We start from the raw sequence: 26,723 nt of genomic DNA on the forward strand, positions 1-26,723 counted from the left end.
GTGGAAGGAAGGCTTCCTGGAGGAGGTGCATCCCAGGAGCTCTTGGGGTTTTGCCATCTCCCTCCTCTCCTGCTTGCGATCCCAACCCAGCCTCACAGAGAGGTCTGGCCATTCATTTCTGGGTTGTGTCCCTGGATCTGCAATCTACAAGGATGACCAAGATGTAGGGAATCCAGGATAGAGGTGGAGGGAGCAGGGGCAGAAGGAACACCCTCTTACTGAGCACCTGCTGCTGCTGCTAAGTCGCTTCAGTCGTGTCCGACTCTGTGCGACCCCATAAACAGCAGCCCATCAGGCTCCCCCGTCCCTGGGATTCTCCAGGCAAGAACACTGGAGTGGGTTGCCATTTCCTTCTCCAATGCATGAAAGTGAAAAGGGAAAGTGAAGTCGCTCAGTCGTGTCCGACTCTTAGCGACCCCATGGACTGCAGCCTACCAGGCTCCTCCGTCCATGGGATTTTCCAGGCAAGAGTACTGGAGTGGGGTGCCATTGCCTTCTCCGTACTGAGTACCTAGTAGCAGCTTTATAGAAGCCAGTTACTTCCCTTCTCTGCCACCCTCCACGTGAGGCTCAAGTGAGCAATTGAGACTTACGGAGGTGACATGACTTGCCTGAGTTCACCCACAGTGAGAGGCAGACCTCCTTCTGCCACCCCAGGCTGCAACCCAGGGGATGACACAGGATCAGGGTGGGGGTGGGGGTGGTTACTAGGGGAGAGGCCTTACACTTTTTTTCTGGAATCTTCTTTCTAAACCACCACGTTTTTGTGCACACAGTTCTTTTTATTGAACGAGGACTCTGTGTGCTGGGCCCTGTGGTCACCAAGTCCCTCTGCGGTGGTAGAACATGAGGCTTAAAGGCAAGTACTTGCTCTAACCAGTAATAGCCAGAGCCCCGCTGGTGGGTCCAGGGACCTACCTCCCCAGCAAAGGGTCTCCTTTGCAGCTGAGGTGTGGGGTAAGAAACTTGGGCTTCTGAGAAGAAGGGATCAGAGAGGAAAACCAGAAACACATCAGGAAGGTGCTTTGACTGCCCACCCCCCACAGGAAGAGAAGCAGCTGCCTCTCACTTTACAGGGACCTTTGACCAAGCTCAGAAAATTCCTGGCTGAGGCAGGCAGGGAGTGGGGCTTTTTGAATAAGAGAAACGATTTTTCCTTTTCTAGAGAGGTTTGGGGGTAATCCCACTTCCTTCTCTCTGCCAAGCTTTGTGTAAGAATTCACACAAGTCCCCAGGGGGCCCCAGCTGCACAGCTGCTGCATCTCCTCTCTTCAGTGATAGGTAAGTAATGGGCCGAATTTAGCATGCTTATGTTTTACTAAGCATTTTGTCTGAGCATCCGTGATGGTCCAGGGAGATGAGTTGCCGGAGCTGCAGGTCTGAAGAGGGGGTAAGCTCCCCACTGGTGATTTTTCCCTGCTCCTCAGGAGGCCGGGGGGGAAATGACCAACAGCTGGGCTAGGAAAGGGGCTGCAGGCAGAAGAGGATGAGGGGAAAGGAGCCAACCTCATGATCGCCTCACCTCCAGCGTGTCCCAGGATAAGGGCTAGTTTTCTGAGGATAGGTGATTTCCAGTTTCCGAGACAGAGATGGCAGACAAGACAGAGTGCCTTGGTTAAGAAAGACAACTAGGAAGGAAAATTAGCTCCTACCTTGATCCCAACTAGTGCTGTGAACACAGGTGACAGGGATGCATGCACGCTCTACCGTCAGGGACCTCAGAGATGACTTAGGAAGAGTCCGAGCCTGCAGGGTGTTAGAGAACTGCAGCAGACGGAGGTGGAGATTGCGGAAGCAGGGGGCCACCAGCTGCCTGAGGTGGTGTGGGGAAGCTTCTAGAGAGGATGATGTTAGGCGGATCTTGAGGGATGAGTAGGAGTTTGCCAGGTCAGAGGCAGTGGGAAATGGTGGCTGAGAGGTAGGAAGCAGCGGCTTGTGTGTGGAGAAACTGAGTCCTGCGGAAGCATAGAATTCAGGGGTAGAAGACAAGCAGGCAGCTGCACAGAGAGCTGTGTTGTTTAAGGTGGGTGCAGAGGAAGGATGGCACAGACCGGAAGACTTGGGTGCAGGGGAAATGGGACTGGTGCCAGCACCAAATATGAAGGGCAAACCAAGCCTTGGCACAGACCCAAAGGGGCGGAGACCCTGGGCATCGCAGGTCACCGGGGATGGACGACAGCAGAGCTGGATGAGGAGGAGATGGGCGGGGAGGAAGCCCAGCCTCCGCCGGCGTTCCAGGCAACCGGGCCGACCTCCCAACTGGGCGGGGCGGGCACCGACGGAGCGGTCCCGCGGGCCCTTCGCGCCCGAGGCTCCTGGAGACAGGTAGGAGGCGGAGGAACAGGACCCGAGGGCCCGGGGCGGCTCACCTCTGGGCTGCAGCAGGAATTTGCCCGCCCCGGCTCCCTGGGAGAGCAGTGTCGGAGGAAGTGGGGGTCCTGGGAGGAGACCTGCCTCCCGCTCTTCGCTGGAGCGCTCCGCGCCGAGGGCCGGGATGGGGGAGGTCGCAAGCGAAAAGGAAACCTCGGAGCCTCAGAGGGCAGAGGGCCGGGCTGAAACAGACGCAACCCCGGGCGGCCCACGCCAACCCTCCCGCCTCCTCTGCCCTTCCCTCCGTCGAAAGCCGTTCCGGAGCACAGGGTCTCGGAGACCGCGCGCTCCTCTTCCTTGGTGCTGCCTAGGCTGTGGCCCTGGAGCGCCCGAGCCGAGTGCTGGCCCGGCTCCTCACGTCGGAAGTCGCCTCTCTCCGCCTCGGGGGCTGCAGCGGGCCGGTTCCCCCGCGGGGCGGGCGCAGGGGACATCCTCGCGTGGGGACCGGGAAGGGCGCGCGGGGACCGTAGACATCCGGCGCTCCCAGTAGCAACTTTTCTCCTTGAGACTGTTTTTTCTCCTGTCCTCCCTGCTGTCTCTCCTTTAGCTGCGTTCGTCCCCGCCCCGCGAAGGACTTCTATTTCAGAGAAGCAGCATCTCCGTCGTTAGCCCTAGCACGAGGCTCCCCAGGCACCCGGGCTTCCCCTCGTGCGCGCGGCTTTTCCACGAGGGGTCGCAAGCCCAGGCCGGGCCGCCACCCCTCACCCCGCCAGCCCCGGGGACCCCTGGTTTGCAGTGAAAATGATGCCTATGTGAATCACTCTTAAAACTAAATTAACGCAGCATAGATGTGCCAGTTTATATTTGGCTGAACTTGGCTTAGTACGCTCTGTTTTATTCTTGTAAACTGAAGTCATTTTATGCTTAGGAAAAATTAAAGAGAACCATGGTGGAGTTACAGATTTTAAAACTTAAGCATACAAGTCAGTACTTGCTTAATCTTTTCTCCTGAAAGGGGCACATTGTGTATGTCATTCTCCAGCAGGGTGGCATGTACACACTTGCACACATACTGCGCACACGCACCAGACTGCACTCTCAGTGCATACTGCACTCGCACACGCCACACCACACAGGCATTTTGTACACACAAACAGGACACTGCACACATGCACACACTGCACTCACTTTACACACCCATACCCCCACGCACCGGCTTAGGGAGGCTGCTTGTGGAGCTTCTCCGGAGCAGAGAAATGCTGCCTTGGGTTTAAAGTAAGATACAATCAGCATTTTCAAAGTATTTACGTTTTTAAAGTACCTGCAGAGACTTTTAAAAAACGTCTTTATTTACGAGTTTTAAAACAAGTGATGTAATGGCTTTTAAAAAAGGATCTCTTGGTGAATGAAAACAGTGAGTCTGATGGCTTTGAATCTGAACTCTCGACTTTTAACCAGTGTTTTTAATTGCTCTCCTTTCTTCCCTCTGAAACCCTGAAAGAAGTTACTCTTGAACTTTTAGAAGCCAGTTGTAGACGGGCCTGCCCTCCCTCACTGTATAGGAGCCTCCGCTGCGCCGCCTCCGCTCCGCGGCGTCCCCTCCAGTCCCTCTGCGGGTGTCCGGGTCACCTGTGGGCACCCTGCGGGGGAGGGATGGACCGCCACATCCGTGCTGGCCCGGGAGCCGGCGGGGAGCGCGGGGCTTAGATGGGTGGGGCGGCGCCTCGTCCCTGCCCCGCCCGCTCCAATCCCCGCCTCTCCCGCAGGCCAGGCCGAGATGCGGCTGCTGCTGCTGCTGCTGCCCCTGCTGCTGCCCCCCGCCCCTGGGTCCTCGGTGAGTGCGACCCTTCCTCCCGCTCCCCCCCGACCCCCGCCCAGGGTCGCCGCGGGTCGGAGCCCCCGACGGCTGGAGCCAGTGGCTGCGGCGCCATCCCCAAGAGAAAGCCACTGTCTGGATGGTGGGGCGGGAAGAGGCGAACCCGCTCAGCCTTCAAAGACGGGTGGGACCTTGCAACCTCTGGTGCCCAGAACTTCCTGTCTGGCTTTGGGGCACAGTTCGCAGAATTGGCAATTTCCCAGCAGCCCCACCCCTCCTTCAGAAGGTTCTGGGCGCGCTGCTAATGCTGCGGAGGTCGGGAGGGATGGTCTATCACTGGATGGAAGAGGGGTCCCTGCTGGCACCAGCCAAGGAGCAGGGCCAAATGGCCATCCTACCAGATGTCTGCCACCTGCCTATTGACCAAACTCTGCTGCCTCTCAATGGGGGCTATTCGGACGTAGAGGTTTGGGCTGCCAAGGCCCATCCTCCACTGCCCCTGGGGTTAGCATCTAGAGCGGGGCTGTCCAATAGAACCGTCTGAGATGATGGAAATGCTCTGCATCTGTGCTGTCCAGTAAGATAGCCACTGGGTTCATGTGGTTACTGAGCACATGACATGTGGTCAGTACAACTGAGGAACTGAATCTTATTTGATTTTTAAAATTATTTTTAACTGGGCTGAGTCTTTGTTGTTGCTGCTGCTGCTGCTAAGTCGCTTCAGTCATGTCCGACTCTGTGCGACCCCATAGACGGCAGCCTACCAGGCTCCGCCGTCCCTGGGATTCTCCAGGCAAGAACACGGGAGTGGGTTGCCATTTCCTTCTCCAGTGCATGAAAGTGAAAAGTGAAAGTGAAGTTGCTCAGTCGTGTCTGACTCTTTGCGACCCCATGGACTGCAGCCTACCAGGCTCCTCTGTCCATGGGATTTTCCAGGCAAGAGTACTGGAGTGGGGTGCCATTGCCTTCTCCGAGGAACTGAATCTTATTTGATTTTTAAAATTATTTTTAACTGGGCTGAGTCTTTGTTGCTACGTGCATGCTACTCTCTACTTGCCATGCATGAGCTTCTCATTGCGGTGTCTTTCATTGCTGAGCACGGGCTCCAGGGCGCACAGGCTTCAGTAGCTGTGGCACTCGGGCTCAGCTGCGGCATGTGGAATCTTCCCAGATCAGGGATTGAGACAGTGTCCCCTGCATTGGGCAGGCAGATCCTTAACCACTGGACCACCAGGGAAGCCCTTATTTGATTTTAATGAACATGAATTTAAACAGCCTCATGTGGTTAGTGGCTACCATATTAGTGAAAATTCAGAGAGTGGATACAGGAAGGCAACTGGTGATCACAGTAACTGTTTCATTACCAGGGGCCTGAGGGACAAGGCTTCCTGGAGAACCTACCTGGGTTCCAAGGAGGTACAGGGAATCTTCTAGATCACAGGCCCCACCTTGGGGGAGGGGACTGTGTGCCGAGCGGGGCTTGTTCCTGGAGCTGCTCCTGCCCAGCAGGATGGAGGGCACAGATTCCATCCACCCCTGGAGAGGGCTCCACTAGGGAGGCTCACAGCCCTGCCTCCTGAGAACGGACCCACACTGTTCACTGCTTTGGGAGAGGGGCAGGGTGATGCTGTCTCTGTGGAAATGTGAGTGAAGCCTGAGAAGTCCTCCTCCAGCCAGCGGGAAGGCCGGGGTGGGAGTCAGCAGTGGGCAGCGGGTTTAGCATGGGCCTCAGTCAGAGCACAGAGTGGGCTAGAGCCCCCTTCCTCACGTCCTCTCCACCACCTTCCGGTGTCCCCAGCTCACCTCTGCTACCCCATGGCCCTTGCCTCCTCAGTGCCACACCCTGAGGGCCTCGCCACAGGCGGCACTGAGGTCGCAGCTCAGGTTGCGGAGGGGGGGCGTGGTGACAGTCAGGACACTGAGATGAAACTCAGAGCCACCACCTAGCAGCTGTGTGTCGCTAAGCAGATCATCAGATCTTAGATCCCTTTAAATTGGAGAGTAATGACGCCCACACACAGGTTCCATGCAGGGAAATGAGGGATCTGAAGTAACCTGGGGCCTGTTAGGCGCTTTCTCCCTTAGAAACACCTGGGTACGTGGGGCTGGGACCTCCCCTTATCCACTCCACTGTCTGGAGGAGGGTGTGGCTCAGGCTGGTTCTGCTGCTGCTGCTAACTCGCTTCAGTCGTGTCCGACTCTGTGCGACCCCAAAGACGACAGCCCATCAGGCTCAACCTTCCCTGGGATTCTCCAGGCAAGAACACTGGAGTGGGTTGCCATTTCCTTCTCCAATGTATGAAAGTGAAAAGTGAAAGTGAAGTCGCTCAGTCTTTGACTTAGCGACCCCATGGACTGCAGCCTACCAGGCTCCTCTGTCCATGGGATTTTCCAGGCAAGAGTACTGGAGTGGGGTGCCATTGCCTTCTCCGGCAGGCTGGTTCTAGCTGAGTGCAATACCCCCCTCCATGGCCCAGGCAGGTTATAGCTGGGGGTGGGACTGCCCCATGGCCCAGGCTGGTTCTGGCTGGGTGCAATACCTACTCCCCCATAGCCCAGCCTGGTCGTAACTGGGGCTGGGACCCCCCCCATAGCCCAGGCTGGTTGTAGCTGGGGGTGAGACCCACCCCCACTCCATAGCCCAGACTGGTTGTAACTGGGGGCAGGACTCCCCCTCCATGACCCAGGCTGATTCTAGCTGTGGCGGGACCCCCTCCCCACCATCCCCAACCTTTCACAGGATCATTCTCAGTGCTGACAGGGGTCAGCTTGAGCAGAATGAATAGTCGATTAAGGAGGAATAACGCATCACACCTCTCACTGCCCCCTGCCCCATGTTGGTCAGGGGAGGTTTCACAAGGGGTCTTCCAGTCTCCTTGCTTCTGCTCTGTTCCCACTCCCACCCCAGCACGTTGGGCAGGTGATCCCAGGGGAACAGTGCGACAGGAAAGGGGGCTTCCTGAGTTGCCCAGGTAGGGGTTGGAGGAGGAGCTGGTGGGGTGGGGAGGGCGGCAGGAGGCAGGTGAGGACAGGCCCAGGTGAGGGTGGACCGGCCCAGCTCATTCCGGCTTCACACCATCATGCCGCTTGTGGTTTGGGTAATTACAGAGAAACGAGATGCGTCTGTGCTGCTCCTGGCTGAACGTGCTGAATACTCCCCACTCCAGTATTCTTGCCTGGAGAATCCCATGGACAGGGGAGCCTGGTGGGCTACAGTCTATGGGATCGCACTGAGTCAGAGAGGACTGAGCGACCAACACTTTCACTTTTCACAGTGATGAGTCTGGGGGGAGGTGCTTATCATCCCTGGAAAGTCACCCTCTATCCCCAACACTCAATACCTTCCCCTTTAAAATAGGAACTGATCAAGTAAATTTCAGTTTAAATTTCATGGAACACTTGTATGTCCTGGTTTTTAGAAGCTTGGAGATCTGGCCCACTTAGAAATGAAGGGTAAATGATTTGAAGAGTGAAAAGCTCAGACTTTGATCTAGTTGGCCCTTCCTTCTTGGTTTTGTATGCGGTTCAGCAAACGTGTGTGAGTTGTTCTGATTCAGGGTTCATGGTTTTGTTATAAACCAAGGATAACTAGATGTTTGCCACCGGGGCGCTAGAAGAGCGCTGGGCGTAATCTGCGCATGCGCAAACCTCCATCCTCACCCGAGATCTTGGGTGGTGGCAGGAGGCTCACTACGTGAGGAACAGTTTGCTTTTCTGCCTGAGAACTTGAGTTCTAGGGAAAATGGCAGGGATTTTTTCCTCTAGAGATTATTATGTTGTGACGCCCTAAGATAAAGTCCCCTTCAAACAAACAGGACATACTTCCAATCCACATTTTGCCTCCCAGCAAGAAAGCAAGTCTAACACCCGTCCATCTCCTCAAGCCTCATCCAGTGTCCCCCCTTGGTTCCCCAGGTGAGGTTGGTGGGAACCTGGTACAAGAGCAGAGGCCTGGAGTGAAGCCAAGCTGCTGTTGTGTCCACTTGTTCCTGTGGCTCCCTCTCTTTCTGCGCCTCTTTTCCATGCACCAGGATGGTCAGGTTGTTCTGTGGAGTAAATGAGAGAATATGGGGGTAGCATGTGGACTTCTGAAGTCAGCTGCAGGGTACCAGATCCTTCTGGTGGGAACCTGTATCCATTAGGATTATTTTCCTGTTAGAGTCCCAAATGACAGTCCTTCAACAAAAAAAGACCTGATTCCTCTCTCTCATAGACATGCATGGTCAGAAACCTAGGGATGTTCTGTCTCACCAAGTGCTCCAGGATTCTTGTACCTTTGCTTCAGTGTTCAAAACTTCTGTTCCTAAATTACCACAGAGTTTCAAAGGCTGCTCCAATTCCAGCCATCACATCTGATTTCCAACCAGCAGGAAGGCGTATAGGAGGACTAAGAAAAAGGACAAATGAACACGCAAGCTATCCCTTAAGGAGATTACAGGCACTCTGTTTTATTAGGCTTAACTGTGCTTTGCAGCTAGTGCTTTTTTTTTTTTTTTTTTAACAAACTGAAGGTTTGTAGTAATGCTGTGTTGAGAAAGTCTATCAATGTCATTTTTTCCAATAGCATTTGCTCACTTTGTCACATTTTTGAAACTCTCAAAATATTTAAACTTTTAAATCATTATTATGTTTGTTATGGGGATGTTTGATTAATGATCTCTGATGCTACCACTGTGAAAAGATTACAACTTGATGAAAGTTTGGGTGATGGCTATCATTTGTTTAGCAATAAAGTACTTTTTAATTGAGGTACATACATTATTTTTAATGCTATCGCACACTTAACAGATTCTAGTATAGTACAAAGAACTTTCACATGTACTGGGAAATCCCCAAAGCTGTGTGATCTGCTTTATCACAATATTTGCTCTATTTTGGTGGAACCAAGCCTACAATATCTCTGAAATATGCCTGTACTGGAGACTGCTAGGAAAGAAAATCTCGCTCAGTCGTGTCTGACTCTTTGTGACCCCATGGACTGTTTATGCAATGCATGGAATTCTCCAGGCCAGAATACTGGAGTGAGTAGCCTTTCCCTTCTCCAAGGGATCTTCCCAACCCAGGGATTGAACCCAGGTCTCCCGCATTGCGGGCAGATTCTTTACTAGCTGAGCCACAAGGAAGGCTGCCACCCAGCACCTTTCACGTACATCTCACTGACAAGAATTTAGTGACATAGCTGTGGCTGGCTGCGGGAAACCTGGGAAACGAACTTGGGTGGGAGGGCAGCCAGCTATCCAGCTAGGAGTCAAGGGTTCTCTTAGTGGGAGAAGGGGAGGATAGACACTGGGGGACTCCTGGGGGCCCCTGCCACAGCTTGGCAGGAAGGAATCACCACCCCATCCTAACACACACACATGCACACGATTAGATTAAGTTCTGACTAGGCCAGAGCTACAAAAACATGGCGCTTCAGGTGGACGGCATTCCCCGAACACCTGGAGCCCATCCTACCTGATGACACGCCGTTCCTCCTGCGCTTTTATGTCTTCCTCCTGGGAGGGCATGCTTTGCTGCTCCGGGGGTTCCATTCAAGAGTATGCTTCTAGACATCCTGGTTCTCAGACCAAACTCTGCCCAGCCAGGGGATGTCATGGTCAGACACGATCAGGGAAGAGCTCTCTGCCCGCAGCTTGCCCGCTGTACTGGGCACATAGGGGCTGCTGGTGGAGGCGGCATTGACGGATGGGGAGGCTGGGTTGGCTCCCAGCTCCTTATGGTGAAAGCTGGCTTATTCCACAAATGAGGATGTTGGGGTGCCTGGGGGAGCTGCAGTCCTGAAGGCTCAGCTCTAGGAGACACCGTCTCAGCCTCCTTGCAGGGGAGGGCAATGCTCCAAGGCTGGGGGTGTCAGGGCAGCCCTGAGCACTCCTGTGGGGGCTCCAAGCGCTGACTCCCACTGCTGAGCGTGTCCTCCTCCAGGCTCCCCAGGTGAGGCGGCAGAGTGACACCTGGGGCTCCTGGGGTAACTGGAGCCCCTGCAGCCGGACCTGTGGAGGGGGCGTCAGCTTCCGGGAGCGTCCCTGCTACACCCAGAGGTAGGAAGGCGGGGATGGGCCAGCTTGTTAAGAGAGAGCAGGCGCGGGGGAGCGGCTGGGTGTCCTGGGCCAGTGGCAGGGCTACAAGGGCAAAACCTACCACACGACAGATTTGTTCTGGGAGCAGCATCAGTGGAGAACTTGAAATTGAGTCATTTCCGCATACTGACACTCTGATTGCAACGACAGCCTTATTTCAGGGAGCTGGTGCCATTCCTGCTTCATCCACCCCTGAGTCCCTAGCTTCTCCAGCAGTGCCGGCAGGTGTAATGAATTCTTGTTGAATTAACGAATAATCCTCAAAAATTCCTAATGTGTGCGGTTTCTCTGCCGTCAGCCCCTTCTTCAAGTATAGATGTTTCTCACTCTAAGTGACTTATTAAGCTGCTGCTGCGTGCCCTGCACTCTGACGAGTACCATAGGGCGCAAAAGAAGGGGTGGTGATGCTCTGCCTATCGGGGGTTTAACGGTTCCTGAAAACTTTGCCTGAAGAGGCAGAGAGAAGATACTATTCTAAGTGTCTTACCCACATTTACTCCTCTTAAATGGCAGAATAACTTTACCAAGTGGGTATATATTGCATCTCCAAGGACAGAATTTGAGTCTTCTCTGGGAATATGCTTTAAGAGGTAGAGTGGCCCCTAGTTAGCCAAGCTCTAGGCTAGTTAGCCTTCTGGGTCGGGCTTCTCCCAGGTCTGAACACAGGGCTCACTATACCTGCCTAAGGGGATTTGGGAGCCCCCTCCTCTCCTGCCACCCCTCTGGCCCAGCAGTGCTCACCGGGTAGCTCCACCGCAGCTGGGGGTCGGGGGCGGGGGGGGGGGGGGGGCCTGTGGGAGAGACCCATGAGGGGGCGAGGTGCTGGGTCCTGGGGGTTTGGCTCTTTCCAGTGCTCTCACCCTGCAGGAGAGATGGGGGTTCCAGCTGCGTGGGTCCCACCCGGAGCCACCGCTCTTGCCGCACGGAGGTAAGGTACAGCCCCTGGGGGTGGAGGACAGCTCCCCGGACCCCCTCCGTAGCTGACATACTGGCCTTGGGAAGCCCCCCACCCCCGCACGTGGGTGCATGGCAGTCACTTCCTCACCCCGCCGCCTGAAAGGATACCTTCGCCTCCTTACCCCAAGCCCCCTGGAGGGGGGCACACGGGAGCCCTGGGCGGGGCGGGTGGGGGGGCAACCCCGCCTCCCCGAAGCTGCAGCAGGGGTTGGGGGAACAGGGCCCGGCCTCCCCGGGGTCCAGCGGGACCCCAATGGTGGACCCACAAGCCCCCTCCCTTGCCCCCTCCTCTCCACAGAGCTGTCCCGATGGCTCCCGCGACTTCAGGGCGGAGCAGTGCGCGGAGTTTGACAGCCACGAGTTCCAGGGGCGGCGCTACAAGTGGCTGCCCTACTACGGGGGTAAGTGCGCCGCCGTTCGGGCGCCCCTGCTGCCCCACCCTGCGTTGTCCTACGCTGGGCCCCTTCTTTGGGGAATCTCTTTGCTACATTGACTTTGCGTTTCGCAATTCTCACTACCATATTATGGTGCTCAATCTTTCAGTCCTGTCCCATTCTTTGCGGCCCCATGGACTGCTCTGCCCATGGAACTTTTCGAGGCAAGAATACTGGAGTGGGCTGCTATTTCCTCCTATTCCAGGGAACCTTCCCGACCCAGGGATCCAACCGATCTCTCTTGCGTCTTCTGCATGGCAGGCGGATTCTTTACTGCCGAGCCACCTGGGAAGCCCTCACCATATTCTAGACGCGTTTTCAAATACATTTAAAAAAAACCTCCAGTACTCCCAGCAGGGCACAACGGTGGTGACCATTTTGAGGTTTTTCCATCCTTCCCCCTGGGTATTCAGTGTTTCAGGCCAAGCCTTGGCCGGTTCTGGGCAGTTTTGAGCCTTCTTTTGTTTGGCCTGCTCCCTGAAGCCTTCCTCACTGGCAGGAGTCTCTGGGTGGGCTGAGGGGATGGGGGTGGGGTGGCGTTGAGACCTGTGCCCAAATTTGGGCAAACTGCAGGCTGGGCTGCCTGGGGGCTTGGTGTGGCAAGAGCTCATTTGCTCAGAATCTCTGGGGCTGGAGGCCATGCTCTGGGTAACTGAGGAGGGTGTAGGTCATTGATTTTTAGAGTGGTACAGTTCAAGAAAAAACAAAAGTCACTAACATGGTGTAATTAAAACATTTTCGATGAGTCAGATATGCTGTAGGCTAATCCTTCCCAGTATGAGTTTTCACTGCTCACTGTAGATGACTCCTGGAAACTCTGGCACTCTGGATTCCAAATCAGTGAACATTTTATGTCTTGTGTGTGCTGTGGGCTGGGGGAGGGGTCTTGGCTAGAGGTGGAGCCCCAGTGGGGTAGTTTGCATTCATTGCTCCTCCTGGATCCTAAGGTGAGGGTATGTTGAAGATAATTTGCTAAGAACCGACTCATTGGAAAAAACTGATGCTGGGAAAGAGTGAGGGCAGGAGAAGGGGGCGACAGAGGACGAAATGTTGGATGGCATCACCAACTCAGTGGACATGAGTTTGGGCAAACTCCAGGAGATGGTGAAGGACTGGGAAGCCTGGAGTGTTGCAGTCCATGGCATCACAAGCCTGGAGTGTTGCAGTCTGTGGCATGGCAGAGTTGGACACAACTTAGCAACTGAACAACAGCAAAATATTACAGAAAAACTAGAGGAAAGTTTAAAAAGGGTTGCCGAGGGATGCCTTCTTTGTGGTGGAGGTGATTACAATCCTGTTAGCACTCCTGGGTATTCAAACAGATAAATATAAAAACTGAAACAAGAAAATTAACCCACCTTTTTCATAGGATTGCTGCTAGCCTTTCTTTCTAGCTCCTTTCACATTACTTTCTCTCTCTGTTTATGTATTTGTGATTGTTACATGGTATCACTTTGCATTCTATTATAAACATCTCCCCGCATTACTGGTTGGTCTTCATAATCACAGTTCTTAATAGCACAGTCCACAGGTGTAATAATCTAGTTATAGTAATTAAAGAGTAGCTGACAGTCAGAATACTATAAATAGTAATGCTGAGATAGACCTCTTCAAGTGTCTAGCTTTTTCCTAATTCTAGGATTTTTCCTCGACTTAATTCCCAGAGATGTATCCACTTCATGGAGAAGATCTTTCCCTCTGTGACGGTGGTGGGATTTTGAGCCACTGGGGGTGTGATGGCGTAGGGCTTCCTCTCCCTGTGTGTGTGTGCACACACGTGTGTGCCTGTTTCCGGCCCCTGCCCACACTTCGCTGTTGCTCGCACAGGCCTTCAACCTCACTTAGCCTCTCAACTCGCCCCTCTTGCTTACCGCAGCCCCCAACAAATGTGAGCTGAACTGCATCCCCAAGGGGGAGAGCTTTTACTACAAGCACAAGGAGGCCGTTGTAGACGGGACACCCTGTGAACCTGGCAGACGGGACATCTGTGTGGATGGCAGCTGCAGGGTGAGTTGTCCCCGCCACCCCCACCAGCAGGTTTGGGGCTCATTACAGGATGTCCACCTGCCCCCCACCAGAGGCTCTCCTGACCATGATGCCTTCTCAAGACTAGCTTCTAAGGTGCCTTGCATCTCCGATGTCCTGTGGCCCTCTTACCTTTGCCCTTTGAAAACTCAACAATAAGAGGAAGCTTCTGGGTGGCAAGTTAGTAAAAGTAAAAGTGACTTAAGGGGGAAAAAAAGCCATTGAGGGAGGGGCGGGCTGGCTGCAGGGGCCTGGCTGATGCTCTGGAAAATCTCTCCTCGCTTGACTTTCTTCTCCTCTGGGTCCGCTGAGGGTTGGCGAGTTCTTCTGGTGAGCTGTGAAGATGGCCCAGTGGCCCCAGGCTTCCGTTGTCATAGCCTGGCCGCTCCCTGGGGCAGGGGCGCTGTTCCCAGAAGTGCCAGCAACGCGGGGTTGCCTCTGGCTTGCCCTCACCTGGGGCTCCCCCGAACGCCTTGAGCAAAGCGCACAGCCTGCTGACCGGCCCGACACTACTGCCCAGAAGCCATGTCCACACGCTGTGGGAGAGAGGTGGCTTCCGAAGGAAAACGAGGTGCTGTTGCCGGAGAAGGGGACGCGGGCGCCGTGCAGGCAGGAGAGGTGGATGATCAGCTACCGGCCAGGTTCAAGGCTAACTCGGCGCCCCTGGCCAGCGAATGGTTACTGCACCTCCTGGGACTGGCCGGGCGGCCAGGGTTCCAGTCCAGGTGTGACCGTGACCCGCCCTGGGTCTCTCGCATCTCCTCTCACCTCCGCCTGGCAGGTCGTTGGCTGTGACCACCACCTGGACTCGTCGAAGGAGGAGGACAAGTGTCTGCGGTGCGGGGGTGACGGCACGACCTGCTACCCTGTCACGGGCGTCTTTGAGGCCAATGACCTCAGCAGAGGTGCGATCCTTGTGGGGTCTGCAGACAGTTCAGACCGGGATCTGTCGCATGCCCCTTCCTGGCATCTTGCTCGCTGGCACAACACCGAGATGGTGTGATCTGGTGCTCAGGTCGTGAAGACCTCAGGGTGGAGGCCAAACCCTTGCCCAGGAGCCTGTGGGCTCATGCTAGGATCGCCACCCACTTATCCAGTGATGCCTGGGCATGTCCTCCCCTTCCCCCCATCGTCCCCATCTGTCCCCTCCATTCCCCTCCCCTCCCATCAGTTTGGGTGCTGGACCCGTCCATCCTCTGTGCAGGCATTTCCTCCTTCAGAAACACTTTCCCAAGCCCTGGCCCTGCTGTGTCCCACTTGGCGACCCCACCTGTGGGGCCAGGCACTGGGCAGCCTCAGGGCCAACTCCTCCTTGTGGCTGGTGGTCCCAGAATGTCTCTGCCCTTCAGGCTACAACCAGATCCTCATCGTCCCCATGGGGGCCACCAGCATCCGCATCGAGGAAGCGGCAGCCAGCAGGAATTTCCTGGGTGAGGACAGTTTTGGGGTCCGAGGCGGGGCTGTCGCCGTGGCAGGGAGGTGGGTGCTGCCTTGGCAGCTGACTGGGGTGCTCCCCCGGCGCAGCGGTGAAGAGCATCCGTGGCGAATACTACCTCAATGGACACTGGACCATCGAGGGTGCCCGCGCCCTGCCCGTGGCCAGCACCCTCCTGCACTATGAGCGGGGAGCTGAAGGGGACCTGGCGCCCGAGCAGCTCCACGCCCGCGGCCCCACCTCGGAGCCCCTGGTCATTGAGGTGAGTGGGGGGTGAGCACTTGGCCCCCAAGAGGCTGGCAGGAGGGCTTCGGGGTGAGCAGGGGCGGCCCCCTGGCGTCCAGCCTCAATGGGGACCCTCCTGCACAGCTCATCAGCCAGGAGCCCAACCCAGGCGTGCACTTCGAGTACCACCTGCCCTTGGGTGCCCCGCAGCCCGGCTTCAGCTGGAGCCACGGCTCGTGGGGCGACTGCAGCGCTGAATGTGGTGGAGGTGAGGGCAGTGGCCTGGGTCGGGGGTGGCGCGTGGCTGTGTGCAGGGCTCAGCTCTCTTCTGCAGGCGCTCCAGCCATGGGAGGGAGGTGGACAAGTAGATGCAACATCTGCATGTCACGGGGGGCCCCCTTGGGGAAACCCAGGAGTGGGGAGACTCGACAAAGGGCCCCTACCTTAGCTAAGCGAACCAGAGGGCTTCCTGGAGGCAGTGGCATCTCCTAGGACATGGTATTCCTTTGGTGGTGGAGGGTGGGCCTGGAGCCAGTGACCAGGTGTCAGAGAGGGGCTCCGTCACCCATAGAGAAAGCTCTCTGAGCTCAGACGTGGTGATGGCCACCTACCCAGGGGGGTCACTGAGCCTCAAACAAGGTGATACTCAGAATGTGTCTAGAAGGGAGCCTGGCCCAGAGAATGCATTGGGTGAATGTGGACTGACCAGCTGCCTGCTGTGGCCGGGCCTCTGCAGGTCAGCAGACTCGCTGGGTGTTCTGCACCATGGATAACGAGGTCTACCCTGAGCACCTGTGCCAGCCCCAGTCGCGGCCAGCTGACCGCCGCCCCTGCAGCCTGCAGCCCTGCCCACACACCAAGCGGTGAGGCCCTGCCCGCCCCTCTGCCCAGGCAGGGCCCAAGCTCTTCGGTGGGAAGGGGGTGGAGGCCCTGAGCTGCTTTAGGTGTTGGGAAAAGCAGGAGGCTGGAGGGCTCCTGATAGCTGCAGCTGGGTGGGGAGGAGGCAGTGGGGGGCCTGAGTGTGAGACCCTGAGTGGTTCTGTCCACCCTTGTGAGCCCACACAGTGCCCAGAATGTCCAGGCTAATGGCGGGGGGGTGGACGGTGGTGTGGGTACCAGAGGCCCCATTGGTGTGAGCTGGCAGGAAATTGGCGGATGCCAAGGAGTGGACCAGGGCTTGGGCCCAGGGGCCTGAGGGCATTGGCGATGCCTTTCTTTGTGCACCAAGGACCTCTTACCTGCACCGGCCCAGAGCGTGGCACCTTGCTGGGGCCCAGCGTGTGTGCAGGAGCAGGTAATCCTCGGGCCGCTGGCTCCCTGCAGGGCTGTGCCGTCTTCCACCCGGTGGCCTTGGTGGCAGGCAGCTGGTCTCTTGGGATGGTGGTAGGCTTGGCTTTGCATATGCGGTGGGGATGGTCCTATCGTCCAGGGCCGGGAAGGGCCGCTGCACATATGGGTGAGCATGTCCCCTCAGGGAGATTCCCCCCTCCACTAAGGTCAGACCTGGAGGGAGTGGAGTCTGGCTGGGGTGATGGTGACCTGGTGAGAAGGAGAAAGGGGTCCATGTGAGGACAGGAGCCCTGGGAGGGAGGCAGCCAGGCTCCGTGTTTATAGGGACCCGGGCACAGTGGTGGGAATGGTGAGCAGGGCTGGACCTAGGCCTTTGGGCAGGGTTCTCTGCCCCTCACCTGGACAGCCCGATGCTCGGAGGATGGGCTGGGGAGGGGGGTCCCCACTCCGCTCCTGGGTGCCGCCCCCCTGGGCCTGGACCTCAGACCCAGCTGCAGGGCCCACCTCAGTGCGCTCCTGCTTCCCACCAGCTGGAAGACGGGGCCCTGGACGCTCTGCTCGGCCTCCTGTGGGGGCGGCTCCCAGTCCCGCTCCGTCTACTGTGTCTTGTCTGATGGGGCCAGTGCCCAGGAGGCTGCTGAGGATGCTGAGTGCGAGGGTCTGCCTGAGAAGCCCCCGGGCACACGGGCCTGCAACCTGCAGCACTGCACAGGCTGGAGCGTGGAGCCCTGGAGCGAGGTGAGCCCGGCCCCTCTGGGACGGGGTTGGTGGGCCTGGGTGGCCGCCGGCAACTCTGAAAGACTTGTCATCCTCAGGGGAAGTGGCTCCTGGGAGAGAAGGGACCTGCCAGGTGGTCCCAGAGGCTGTGGTCAAGGCTGGGGCTAGGAGCAGGGGCTTGGATCCCTGCTCCAGCGCTGTTCCTCCTTTTCGAGGGTCCAGGGCGGGTGGGAAAGGAGCCGGGCATGTTGTTTGGGGGCGAGGGAGGGGCTGGAGCTGCTGGTCACTGCTTCTGGCCAGTTATGTGTATAGCAGTTGCAAATAAAGGAAAACACACTTCAGCCCAGTGTCCGCCACCGTTGTTCAGGCTGTGTGACCTCAGGAGGGTGACTCGGCCTCTCTGGGCCTGGGGCCACGGAGCGCTGTCTGCCCTCCATGCCAGGCTGGTGGGCCCCCAGCTGGGCGAGGACCAGCTCTCGCTGACAGCCCGGTCCTCACAGTGCTCTGTCAGCTGTGGTGCGGGGGTCCGGAGGCGGAGTGTCACCTGCCGGGGTGACGAGGGGTCTCTGCTCCACGCCACGGCCTGCTCCTTGGAGGACCGTCCACCTCTCACTGAGCCCTGTGTGCATGACGACTGTCCCCCCCTCAGTGACCAGGCCTGGCACGTGGGCGCCTGGGGTCTAGTGAGTACTGCCCCTCCCCTCCCTTCCCCCTCCCCCTCCCCCTCCCCCTCTCCCCTCTCCCCTCTCCCCTCTCCCCTCTCCCCTCTCCCACTGTTGAGTCCTGATCCCTGGGCATCATCCCCTCTTCCTTCCCCCTCCCCCCCTCTTCCTTCCCCCTCCCCCCCTCTTCCTTCCCCCTCCCCCCCTCTTCCTTCCCCCTCCCCCCTCTTCCTTCCCCCTCCCCCCTCTTCCTTCCCCCTCCCCCCTCTTCCTTCCCCCTCCCCTCCTCCCCTTCACCACTGTCCAGTCCTGGACCCTGGGTCTGACTTTAGGACTCAGGCATCTTCCCTTCCCCCTGCCTTATGGGCACCCCCCAGCCTTAGGGTCTCTCCCCCCATGCGGTGTGTTCTCTCTCTCACTCCCTTCCTGGGGTCCTCAGTGCTCCAAGAGCTGCAGCTCGGGCACTCGGAGGCGCCAGGTGGTCTGTGCCCTTGGGCCCCCTGGCCGCTGTGGGAGCCTGCAGCCATCCAAGCCCCCGGCCGTGGAGGCCTGCAACACGCAGCCCTGCGATCTCCCTCCAGGTAAGCACGGGGAGGGGCAGCTGGAGCCTGGCCCAGCCTCTAGCCCTGCCGGCAGCCTGGCCAGCACCTCCTGACCCTGCGCCTGTGCCCTCAGCCCCCTGGACCATCCTCCTCTCAGGTCTCCGTGTGTGAGGCCTTTGCCGTCCGCAAAGGCCAGCTCTTGGCAGCCTCACCGGGCAGCCGTGTGGCCCCCTGGGAGGCAGCACCTCTCCGTCACCCCCAGAGCTCTCTGTGACTGCTGGCACACTTGGGCGCTGCAATGGTTGTGCGTGGCTTGTTAGGCCTACTAGCTACAAGCTGCTTGAGGGCCAGGCCCGCTTCCTTCTTCCTGTTACGTCGTTCATTTCCTCAGTCGTGTCTGACTCTTTGTGACCCCGTGGACTGCAGCACACCAGTCTTCCCTGTCTTTCACCATCTCCCGGAGCTTGCTCAAACTCATCTCCATTGAGTCAGTGATGCCATCCAACTACCTTGCCCTCTGTCGTCCCCTTCTCCTCCTGCCTTCAATCTTTCCCAGCATCAGGGTCTTTTCTAACGAGTCAGCTCTTCCCATCAGGTGGCCAAAGTATTGGAGCTTCAGTCTCAGCATCAGTTCCTCTAATGAGTATTCAGGACTGATTTCTTTTAGGACTGACCGGTTTAATCTCCTTGCAGTCCAAGGGACTTTCAAGAGTCTTCTCCAGCACCACAGTTCAAAAGCATCAATTCTTCAGCACTCAGCCTTCTTTATGGTCCAACTCTCATATCTGTACATGACTACTGGAAAAACCATAGCTTTGACTATACAGACTTTTGTCGGCAAAGGGATGTCTTTGCTTTTTAATATGCTGTCTAGGTTGGTCATAACTTTTCTTCCAAGGAGCAAGTGTCTTAATTTCATGGGTGCAGTCACTGTCCACAGTGCTTTTGGAGCCCAAGAAAATAAAGTCTGTCACAATTTCTATTGTTTCCACATCTATTTACCATGAAGTGAAGGGACTGGATGCCATGATCTTCGTTTTTTGAATGTTAAAGTTTAAGCCATTTTTTACTCTCCTCTTTTACCTTTATCAAGAGGCTCTTTAGTTCCTCTTTGGTTTCAGCTATTAGGGTGGTGTCATCTGCATATCTGAGGTTATTGATATTTCTCCCGGCAATCTTGATTCCAGATTGTGCTTCATCCAGCCCGGCATTTAGCCTGATGCACTCTGCATGTAAGTTAAACAGCCTTGATGTGCTCCTTTCCCAATTTTGAACTAGTCTGTTGTTCCATATCTGGTTCTAACTGTTGCTTCTTGACCTGTGTACAAGTTTCTCAGGAGTGAGGGAAGGTGGCCTGATATTCCCATCTCTTGAAGAATTTTCCACAGTTTGTTGTGATCCACACAGTCAGAAGCTTTAGCATAGTCAATGAAGCAGAAGTAGATGTTTTTCTGGAATCCTCTTGCTTTCTCTGTGATCTAGCAGATGTTGGCATTTTAATCTAGGTTCCTCTGTCTTTTCTAAATCCACCTTGTACATCTGGAAGTTCTTGGTTCACATACTGTTGAAGCCTAGCTTGGATTTTGAGTGTTACCTTGCTAGCATGTGAAATGAGTGCAATTGTGCAGTAATTTGAACATTGTTTGGCATTGCTTTTCTTTGGGATTGGCATGAAAACTGACCTTTTCCAGTCGTGTGACCACTGCTGAGTTTTCCAAATTTGCTGGCATATTGAGTGCAGCACTTTCACAGCATCATCTTTTAGGATTTGAAAGAGCTCAACTAGAATTGCATCACCTCCACTAGCTTTGTTCATAGTGATGCTTTCTAAGGCCCACTTGACTTCACATTCTGGCTCTAGGTGAGTGACCACACCATCATGGTTATCTGGGTCATGAAGATCTTTTTGTTTGTATAGTTCTTTGTATTCTTGCCACCTCTTCTTAATATCTTCTGCTTCTGTTAGGTCCATACCATTTCTGTCCTTTATTGAGCCCATCTTTGCATGAAATGTTCCCTTGGTATCTCTAATTTTCTTGAAGAGATCTCTAGTCTTTCCCATTCTATTGTTTTTCTCCATTTCTTTGCATTGATCACTGAGGAAGTCTTTCTTATCTCTCCTTGCTATTCTTTGAAACTATTCTTGCTGTTCTTTCTTCCTGTTTATACCCCCACAGAACCTAGCTGGCACGTGGTTGGTCCTCAGTAAATGTTTGTTGAAGGGCTGAATGCAGAGAAGGAGACGGTCTCCTTCACATTGCCTCTGCCTTCCTGACCCCCTTCGCCCCCCATCCTCACTGGGAAAGAAGGTGTCCCCATCGTGAGGAGCTGTAGGACAAGGGGCACACAGGCCATCAGGTTATTTGGTTTGAGGAAGTGTTATTGGGGGAAGGTGTGGGCTGGGGCTGTGCAGGGGTGGCCGGGGGAGTGGCCTTCTGAGACTGCAAAGAGGTGTATTTGGCCCTGACGTGCCAATGACGGGGAAATGGTAGGATGCCAGTGGAGGCACGTGGCAAGGTGGCCAAGAACCAGTGGCCCAGAGTCAACGGCTAACTAATGGAGGGGTTCAAATCTCCCTTCTATTGCTGACCAGGCATGTGACCCTAGGCAAGGGTCTCTCCTTTCTGATCCTCCGCTGGCCCAGCTGTGCAGTGGGGTTAAGGAGACTGACTTTCCAGGCTTGTGGTGATCTCTTGGCATAGTGGTCACACACACAATACTCCATAAATGAAGTTCTTGTTCAGTCACGGACTACCGTTTGCAACTTCATGGACTGCAGCGTGCCAGCCTTCCCTGTCCTTCATCATCTCCCATAGTTTGCTCAAACTTATGTCCATTGAGTTGGTGAAGTTATCCAACCATCTCGTCCTCTGTTATCCCCTTCTCCTCCTGCTCTCAGTCTTTCCCAGCATCAGGGTCTTTTCCAATGAGTCGGCTCTTTGCATCAGGTGGCCAAAGTATTCAGCCTCAGCATCAATCATTCCAATGAATATTCAGGGTTGGTTTCCTTTGGGATTAACTAGTTGATCTCCTTGCAGTCCAAGGGACTCTCAAGAGTCTTCTTCTACACCACAGTTGAAAAGCGTCAATTCTTGGGCGCTCAGCTTCCTTTATGGTCCCGCTCTCACATCCGTATGGAGTGTGGGTAGCAGTCGTGGTGAGGCCCTGTGGGGCCTGGGCTGGGCTCCTGGGCCTGGCCTTCGGGCTGCACGCGCAGGAGGTTCCTCAGCCCTTACAAGTCCAGCTCCCTCGAGCCACTCGGTGTCCCGGGACCCTGGACACCTTCCTGGGAGAGGTGGCCCGAAGCCTGCCCCAAAGAGGCATTCACTCGGAAAGGAAGGAAATGGAAGGAGAGCTTCAGGCCAGGGTGAGTTGTGAAAGAAAGAAACCTGCATTGCTATTTTCATAATTATAGAAATAATGTGTGTTCGTTGTGGAACGTTTGGAGAAATTAGAAACATAGTATATATAGAGAAACTTAAATTGGCCTTGATCCCAGTGGTTACTGGATAAATCTTTAGTGTGTTTCCTTGTAATGTATCTGTGATTTCTGTATCTGCTCCCCCCCCCAACCCCAGTGACATTTGGTGTATGAACATTTTCATCCTGTGATTTCTAGGGGCTCCACAGAAGTCCACTTGTGGGTGAGAATTTAGAATTTGTGTGGTTCCTACTGTTTTGGATACTTTAGTGCTATAGTGCTTACTGGCAAGTGCCCTGGAGGAGGGGCTGAGTGTCCAAAGAGGGCTCCCCTTGAGGGGTGGGTGTCTGAGAGCCGACACGCTGGACAGTTCTGCTTCCCTCTTTCTAGAACAGCACACGCCAGTAGAAATAAACAAGCCCACATGTCATTAAAAATTTTCTAAGAGCCACATTTTAGAAAGTAAAAAGAAGTGAATCTGCATTTATGTTTTATTTAACCCAATAAAATATTTTTAGCCTGGAATCAATATAAAAATTGTAGGATATTTTATATTCTTTTTTTCACAAGATTTTTTTTTTTTTAATCTTCGAAGTCCACTGTATAGTTTATACTTACAGCACATCTCAGTTCAGATGCTGGAATCCCACTGGTGTAGTCGGTCTCAATTTAGAGGTCATGAGATATCCAGTTGAAAAAGCAGACTCACCTACCCAACTTGTCCCAGACATACTGAAGCATCTTCTGATAAATGAATTAAGTGTCAGTGTTTAAACTGTAAATTTAATTCTGATTCAACAAAATTTGAAATTCAGTTTCTCGGTCACTCTGGCCCCATCTCCAGTGCTCAGTAACTGTGAGACCAGTCAGGAGCCAGGACTGGCACTGGCCCAGGGTGGGGTGGGGGGTTGTGACAGGTCTTTTCAGGGGGGTGCTCTTAAGGCCAGGAGGATGCTGAGGGCCTCTGGCTATGCCTCACATTTGTCTGATAGGCTCAGGGGAGCCGTTGAAAGTTTAGGGGCTTGAAGTGACACCATGGTCATTAGGACATTTGGTGCCTGCCTTGAGGGTCAGGCTGAAGTGGGGAGAGTGGGAACAGGCTGCAGATGCTCAGAGTTTGAGGAATGGAGGGGTGGGCGCTGGCCAGCACAGCCTGAAGCCCCTGGCGTGTGGGAAGGGACCCCAGACTCTGAGTTAAAGCCTGAGATGATGGCAGAAGAGAGTCATAGGAGTCCTCACGTGCGACAGAGGCAGGATGGGCTTGGCGGAAAGCTGCCTTCCCAGCCACGGAGGGACAGCCGGAATTCCCAGGCTGGCTGGGGACCATGAACCCTCGGCCAAATGTCGACAGGAGACCAGAACCAGGGAGACAATTTGAATCAACCTTGTCTGAGCTTTTGGCCCAGGTGGGATGGGCAATACATGGAAAACAAAGATTTGACCACATATCTACCAGAATCTTCCAACTCTATTATTTTTAAAAGTTCCCTGGGACTGGCGAGATGTAGTCCCTGTGGAGATGGACTTTTCACTTATTTTTTTTTGTAACTTTGTTCCACTATGTAGTAATATGTTTATTGTGGAAAATTTGAAAAACACTAACAAATAGAAGGAAGCACCCCCCTCACCCAGCCCCCTGGCAGAACACACACACAGAGCATGCAGAGCCTTTCACTGTGAGCATTTCGGGGTTTTTATTTATTTTATTCGAGTAGAGTTGAATGACAATACAGTGTTAGTTTCTGCTGTACAGCAAAGTGATTCAGTTTTTTAATATACACACATACACAGACACTCATTCTTTTTTGTATTCTTTTCTCTTTTGCTTCTCTGGTGGCTCAGCGGTAAAGAACCTCCTGCAATACAGGACTTGCAGGAGACACGGGTTCAATCCCCTGGAGAAGGGCATGGCTCCAGTCTTCTTGCCTGGAGAATCCCATGGACAGAGGAGCCTGGCGGACTCTAGTCCAGGGGGTCACACAGAGTTGGACGTGACTGAGGCGACTTAGCACGCATGGTCTATCATAGGATACTGCATACAGCTCCCTGTGGGATGCAGTAGGCCCGTGTTGTTTATCCATTCTCTATGTAGTGGTTGGCATCTGCCAACCCCGCACTCCCACCCTCCCCTTGGCAACCATAGCTCTGTTCTCTGTGGTGGTGAGTCTGTTTCGTAATCACTGTGAGCATTTTAGCCATATCGTGCTAGTATTATTTTGGGCATCATTTTTTAAAATGCCTGTTGTCTTCATTTTCTCTACAGCCTTTTGCATTTTTTCTGTAACATTTTGTGATGAAAAATCTTTTTAAAAACCTTATTGAGGTTAATTATCATACACCATAAAATTCACCTATTCTAACGGTACAGTTTGTGATATTGAGTAAGTTTGCCAAGTTGGACAAGAGACGCGGAGAAACTTTAATCACACAGGAAAGATGAAGAGCTGTGTGGCAAGCAGTCATGTGCCCACCATCAAGTTCTACAATTACTATTTTGTTGTAATTACACTTTCATCATCTACTCTCTGTCTCTTCATTTATCAATTCAGTTGTTTTTAATATGGAATTTTTTATTGAGGTGAAATTCAATCACACACAGTTAACCACTTTAATGTGTACAATGTGCTCTTATTTGTTCTCAAGGTTGTATGACCACCAGCTCTCTCAGTTCAGTTCAGTCACTCAGTCGTGTCTGACTCTTTGCGACCCCATGGACTGCAGCACGCCAGGCCTGCCTGTCCATCACCAACTCCCAGAGCTTCCTCAAACTCATGTCCATTGAGTCGGTGATGCCGTCCAACCATCTCATCCTCTGTCGTCCCCTTCTCCACCTGCCCTCAATCTTTCTAGTTTCAAAAATTCTCACCACCCCATAAAAGTGCTCTGTGCCCGTCCATTAATCACTCCCCATTAACCCTGATCCTCTTCACTGGTAGCCAGATCGCTGTGTCTCTGTGCCATTAACCCTGAGCCTCTTCGCTGGTAGCCGGATCGCTGTGTCTCTGTGCCATTAACCCTGAGCCTCTTCGCTGGTAGCCGGATCGCTGTGTCTCTCTGGATTTGCCAGTGCTAGGTACATCAGGTGAAAGGAATAGCGTGCCTCTTGCATCTGGCTGCTTTCACCGAGCAGAATGTTTTTGAGGTTCGTCTAAGTTGTGGCATACATCAGGACTTCACTGCTTTTTATGGCTAAATTGCAGTCAGTCGTACGGATGTTCCCAGTTTGTTTACCCGCGTGTCTGTGGATGGATATTTGGGTTGTTTCCACCTTTTGGCTTTAGTGAATAATGATGCTATGAATATTCATGTAGAAGTTTCTGTGTGGGTGTCTGTGTTCAGCTCTCTTGGGTTTATACTTAGAAGTGGAGTTTCTGGGCTGTATGGTAACCGAGTAACTGTTTTGAGGGACTGCCAGGCTGGTTCCCCAGTGTCTCCACCATTCTTTATTCCACCAGCAGTTGCGTGGGAACTCCTCCATCCTCATCCTCATCCTCGCCGACCCTTGTGATCTCGGTCTTTCTGGTTAGAACCACGCTAGTACCTGCGAAGGGGCGTCTCCTTGCGGCTCCGGTTTGCGTTTCCTTAATGGCCGATGGTGTTGGGCATCTTTTCATGTGCTTATCGGCAATCCCTGTGTCTTCTTTGGAAAAGTCTTATATTCAAGTTCTTTGCCCATTTAAAAATTGGATTATGTTTTCCTCAATCCAATTAAAAATTTTTGTGTTACCATTTTTTATGTTGTTGGGATCAAACGTAAATGCTCTCTTTACACGCGGCTTTTCTCTTTGCTGAACATTTGACACGGGCGTTTTCTATGTGACGAGAGACTCTTGAAACCTGGGAAGGGTGTTGACAAGAACTCAAGCCTGCTGCTCTTCACTTCTGCTCTCCTGGGTTTCCCGGGTCCTGCCTGAGTGGTGGGGTGGGAGCAGATGTTGGGGGGGTGGCCATCCCCCTGTGCCCTGACGCCCCCGCTCCTGCAGAGGTCCCCAGCATGCCGGAAGTGCACATCAGCCCCAGGGACCCCCGGATGTCTTTGGGCCCACGGGAGGCCTCTGCCTCAGGTGAGAAGCTTGGTGGAAGCCCCCAACCTCGGGGGCCCTTGGGATGGATGTTGAGGGTCGGGGGGCAAGTGGTTGTGGGGGGAAGGGATGTGGAGGAGGGTCTGACATGGACAAAGACAGAGGGTGAGGAGTCAAACAGAGACATCATGGATCTTTTATTTCCTCCTCTTTCTAGGTTTCAGAGACCAGTGGTGGGCACCCCAGGAGCAGCCCTCAGCATGGGGTAACCCCAGAGGAGACCAGAGCCCACTCCTGTCAGCCCCGGGCCCCGCCCTGTCTCTGCAGCTCTCCTCATACCAGCAGCCTCTGCGGCCGGGCTCGGGGCCCCGCGACTGCAGACTGAGCTCCCACGGCTGCTGCCCCGACGGCCACACCATGTCCCTTGGGCCACAGTGGCAAGGCTGCCCTGGGGCCTCCTCGTGTCAGCAGAGCAGGTGGGTGCCTCTCACCCTTCCCCAGGTCAGAGAGGGAACGTGTGTCTTCTGCGGGGTGTCTGATGGGCGGGCAGGGCAGTGTCTTTGCTCAGAACAGGTAGGGTGGGTTAGCAGAGCTCAGGAGTGGGAACTCTAGGGCTGTTGTGTCTGAGCTGCCCAGTCTGGGCAGAACTGGGGACTTGGCTTCTTCCCGCTGATCTCCCTAACCTGCTGGGTTAGGGAAAAAAGCCCCCCACTCTCTCTGCAGAGGTCAGCCTGTTGAGATATAGCCTGAGGCTTGGAGAAGGCAAGTAGGGTATGAATTCTAGTTCTGT

The 26,723-nt window shown here is 54.5% G+C and overlaps 1 protein-coding gene across 4 annotated transcripts in view; it reads left to right on the plus strand.

Annotated features, from left to right (window-relative positions):
- Positions 1-1,086: 1,086 nt before the first annotated feature.
- The window catches only part of PAPLN (papilin, proteoglycan like sulfated glycoprotein), a 37,785-nt gene continuing 12,148 nt past the window's right edge, over positions 1,087-26,723 (plus strand). The window contains exons 1-17 of one of the 4 annotated variants that reach the window (XM_061429356.1): positions 1,087-1,281; positions 4,077-4,144; positions 10,049-10,164; positions 11,071-11,131; positions 11,459-11,561; positions 13,471-13,601; positions 14,401-14,524; positions 14,969-15,049; positions 15,144-15,316; positions 15,424-15,547; positions 16,016-16,142; positions 16,508-16,573; positions 17,100-17,307; positions 17,787-17,969; positions 18,388-18,529; positions 25,895-25,975; positions 26,151-26,409. In XM_061429356.1, the coding sequence (XP_061285340.1) occupies positions 4,088-4,144; positions 10,049-10,164; positions 11,071-11,131; positions 11,459-11,561; positions 13,471-13,601; positions 14,401-14,524; positions 14,969-15,049; positions 15,144-15,316; positions 15,424-15,547; positions 16,016-16,142; positions 16,508-16,573; positions 17,100-17,307; positions 17,787-17,969; positions 18,388-18,529; positions 25,895-25,975; positions 26,151-26,409 (2,036 nt within the window). In that variant the 5' untranslated portion in view covers positions 1,087-1,281; positions 4,077-4,087. Of the gene's footprint in view, positions 1,282-2,248; positions 2,326-4,076; positions 4,145-10,048; positions 10,165-11,070; positions 11,132-11,458; positions 11,562-13,470; positions 13,602-14,400; positions 14,525-14,968; positions 15,050-15,143; positions 15,317-15,423; positions 15,548-16,015; positions 16,143-16,507; positions 16,574-17,099; positions 17,308-17,786; positions 17,970-18,387; positions 18,530-25,894; positions 25,976-26,150; positions 26,410-26,723 lie in introns of those variants that run through there. The other 3 variants (XM_061429353.1, XM_061429354.1, XM_061429355.1) reach the window with 3 other exon arrangements.

Source organism: Bos javanicus, chromosome 10, assembly GCF_032452875.1.
Source record: "Bos javanicus breed banteng chromosome 10, ARS-OSU_banteng_1.0, whole genome shotgun sequence".
NCBI classification, from domain to species: Eukaryota; Metazoa; Chordata; class Mammalia; order Artiodactyla; family Bovidae; genus Bos; species Bos javanicus.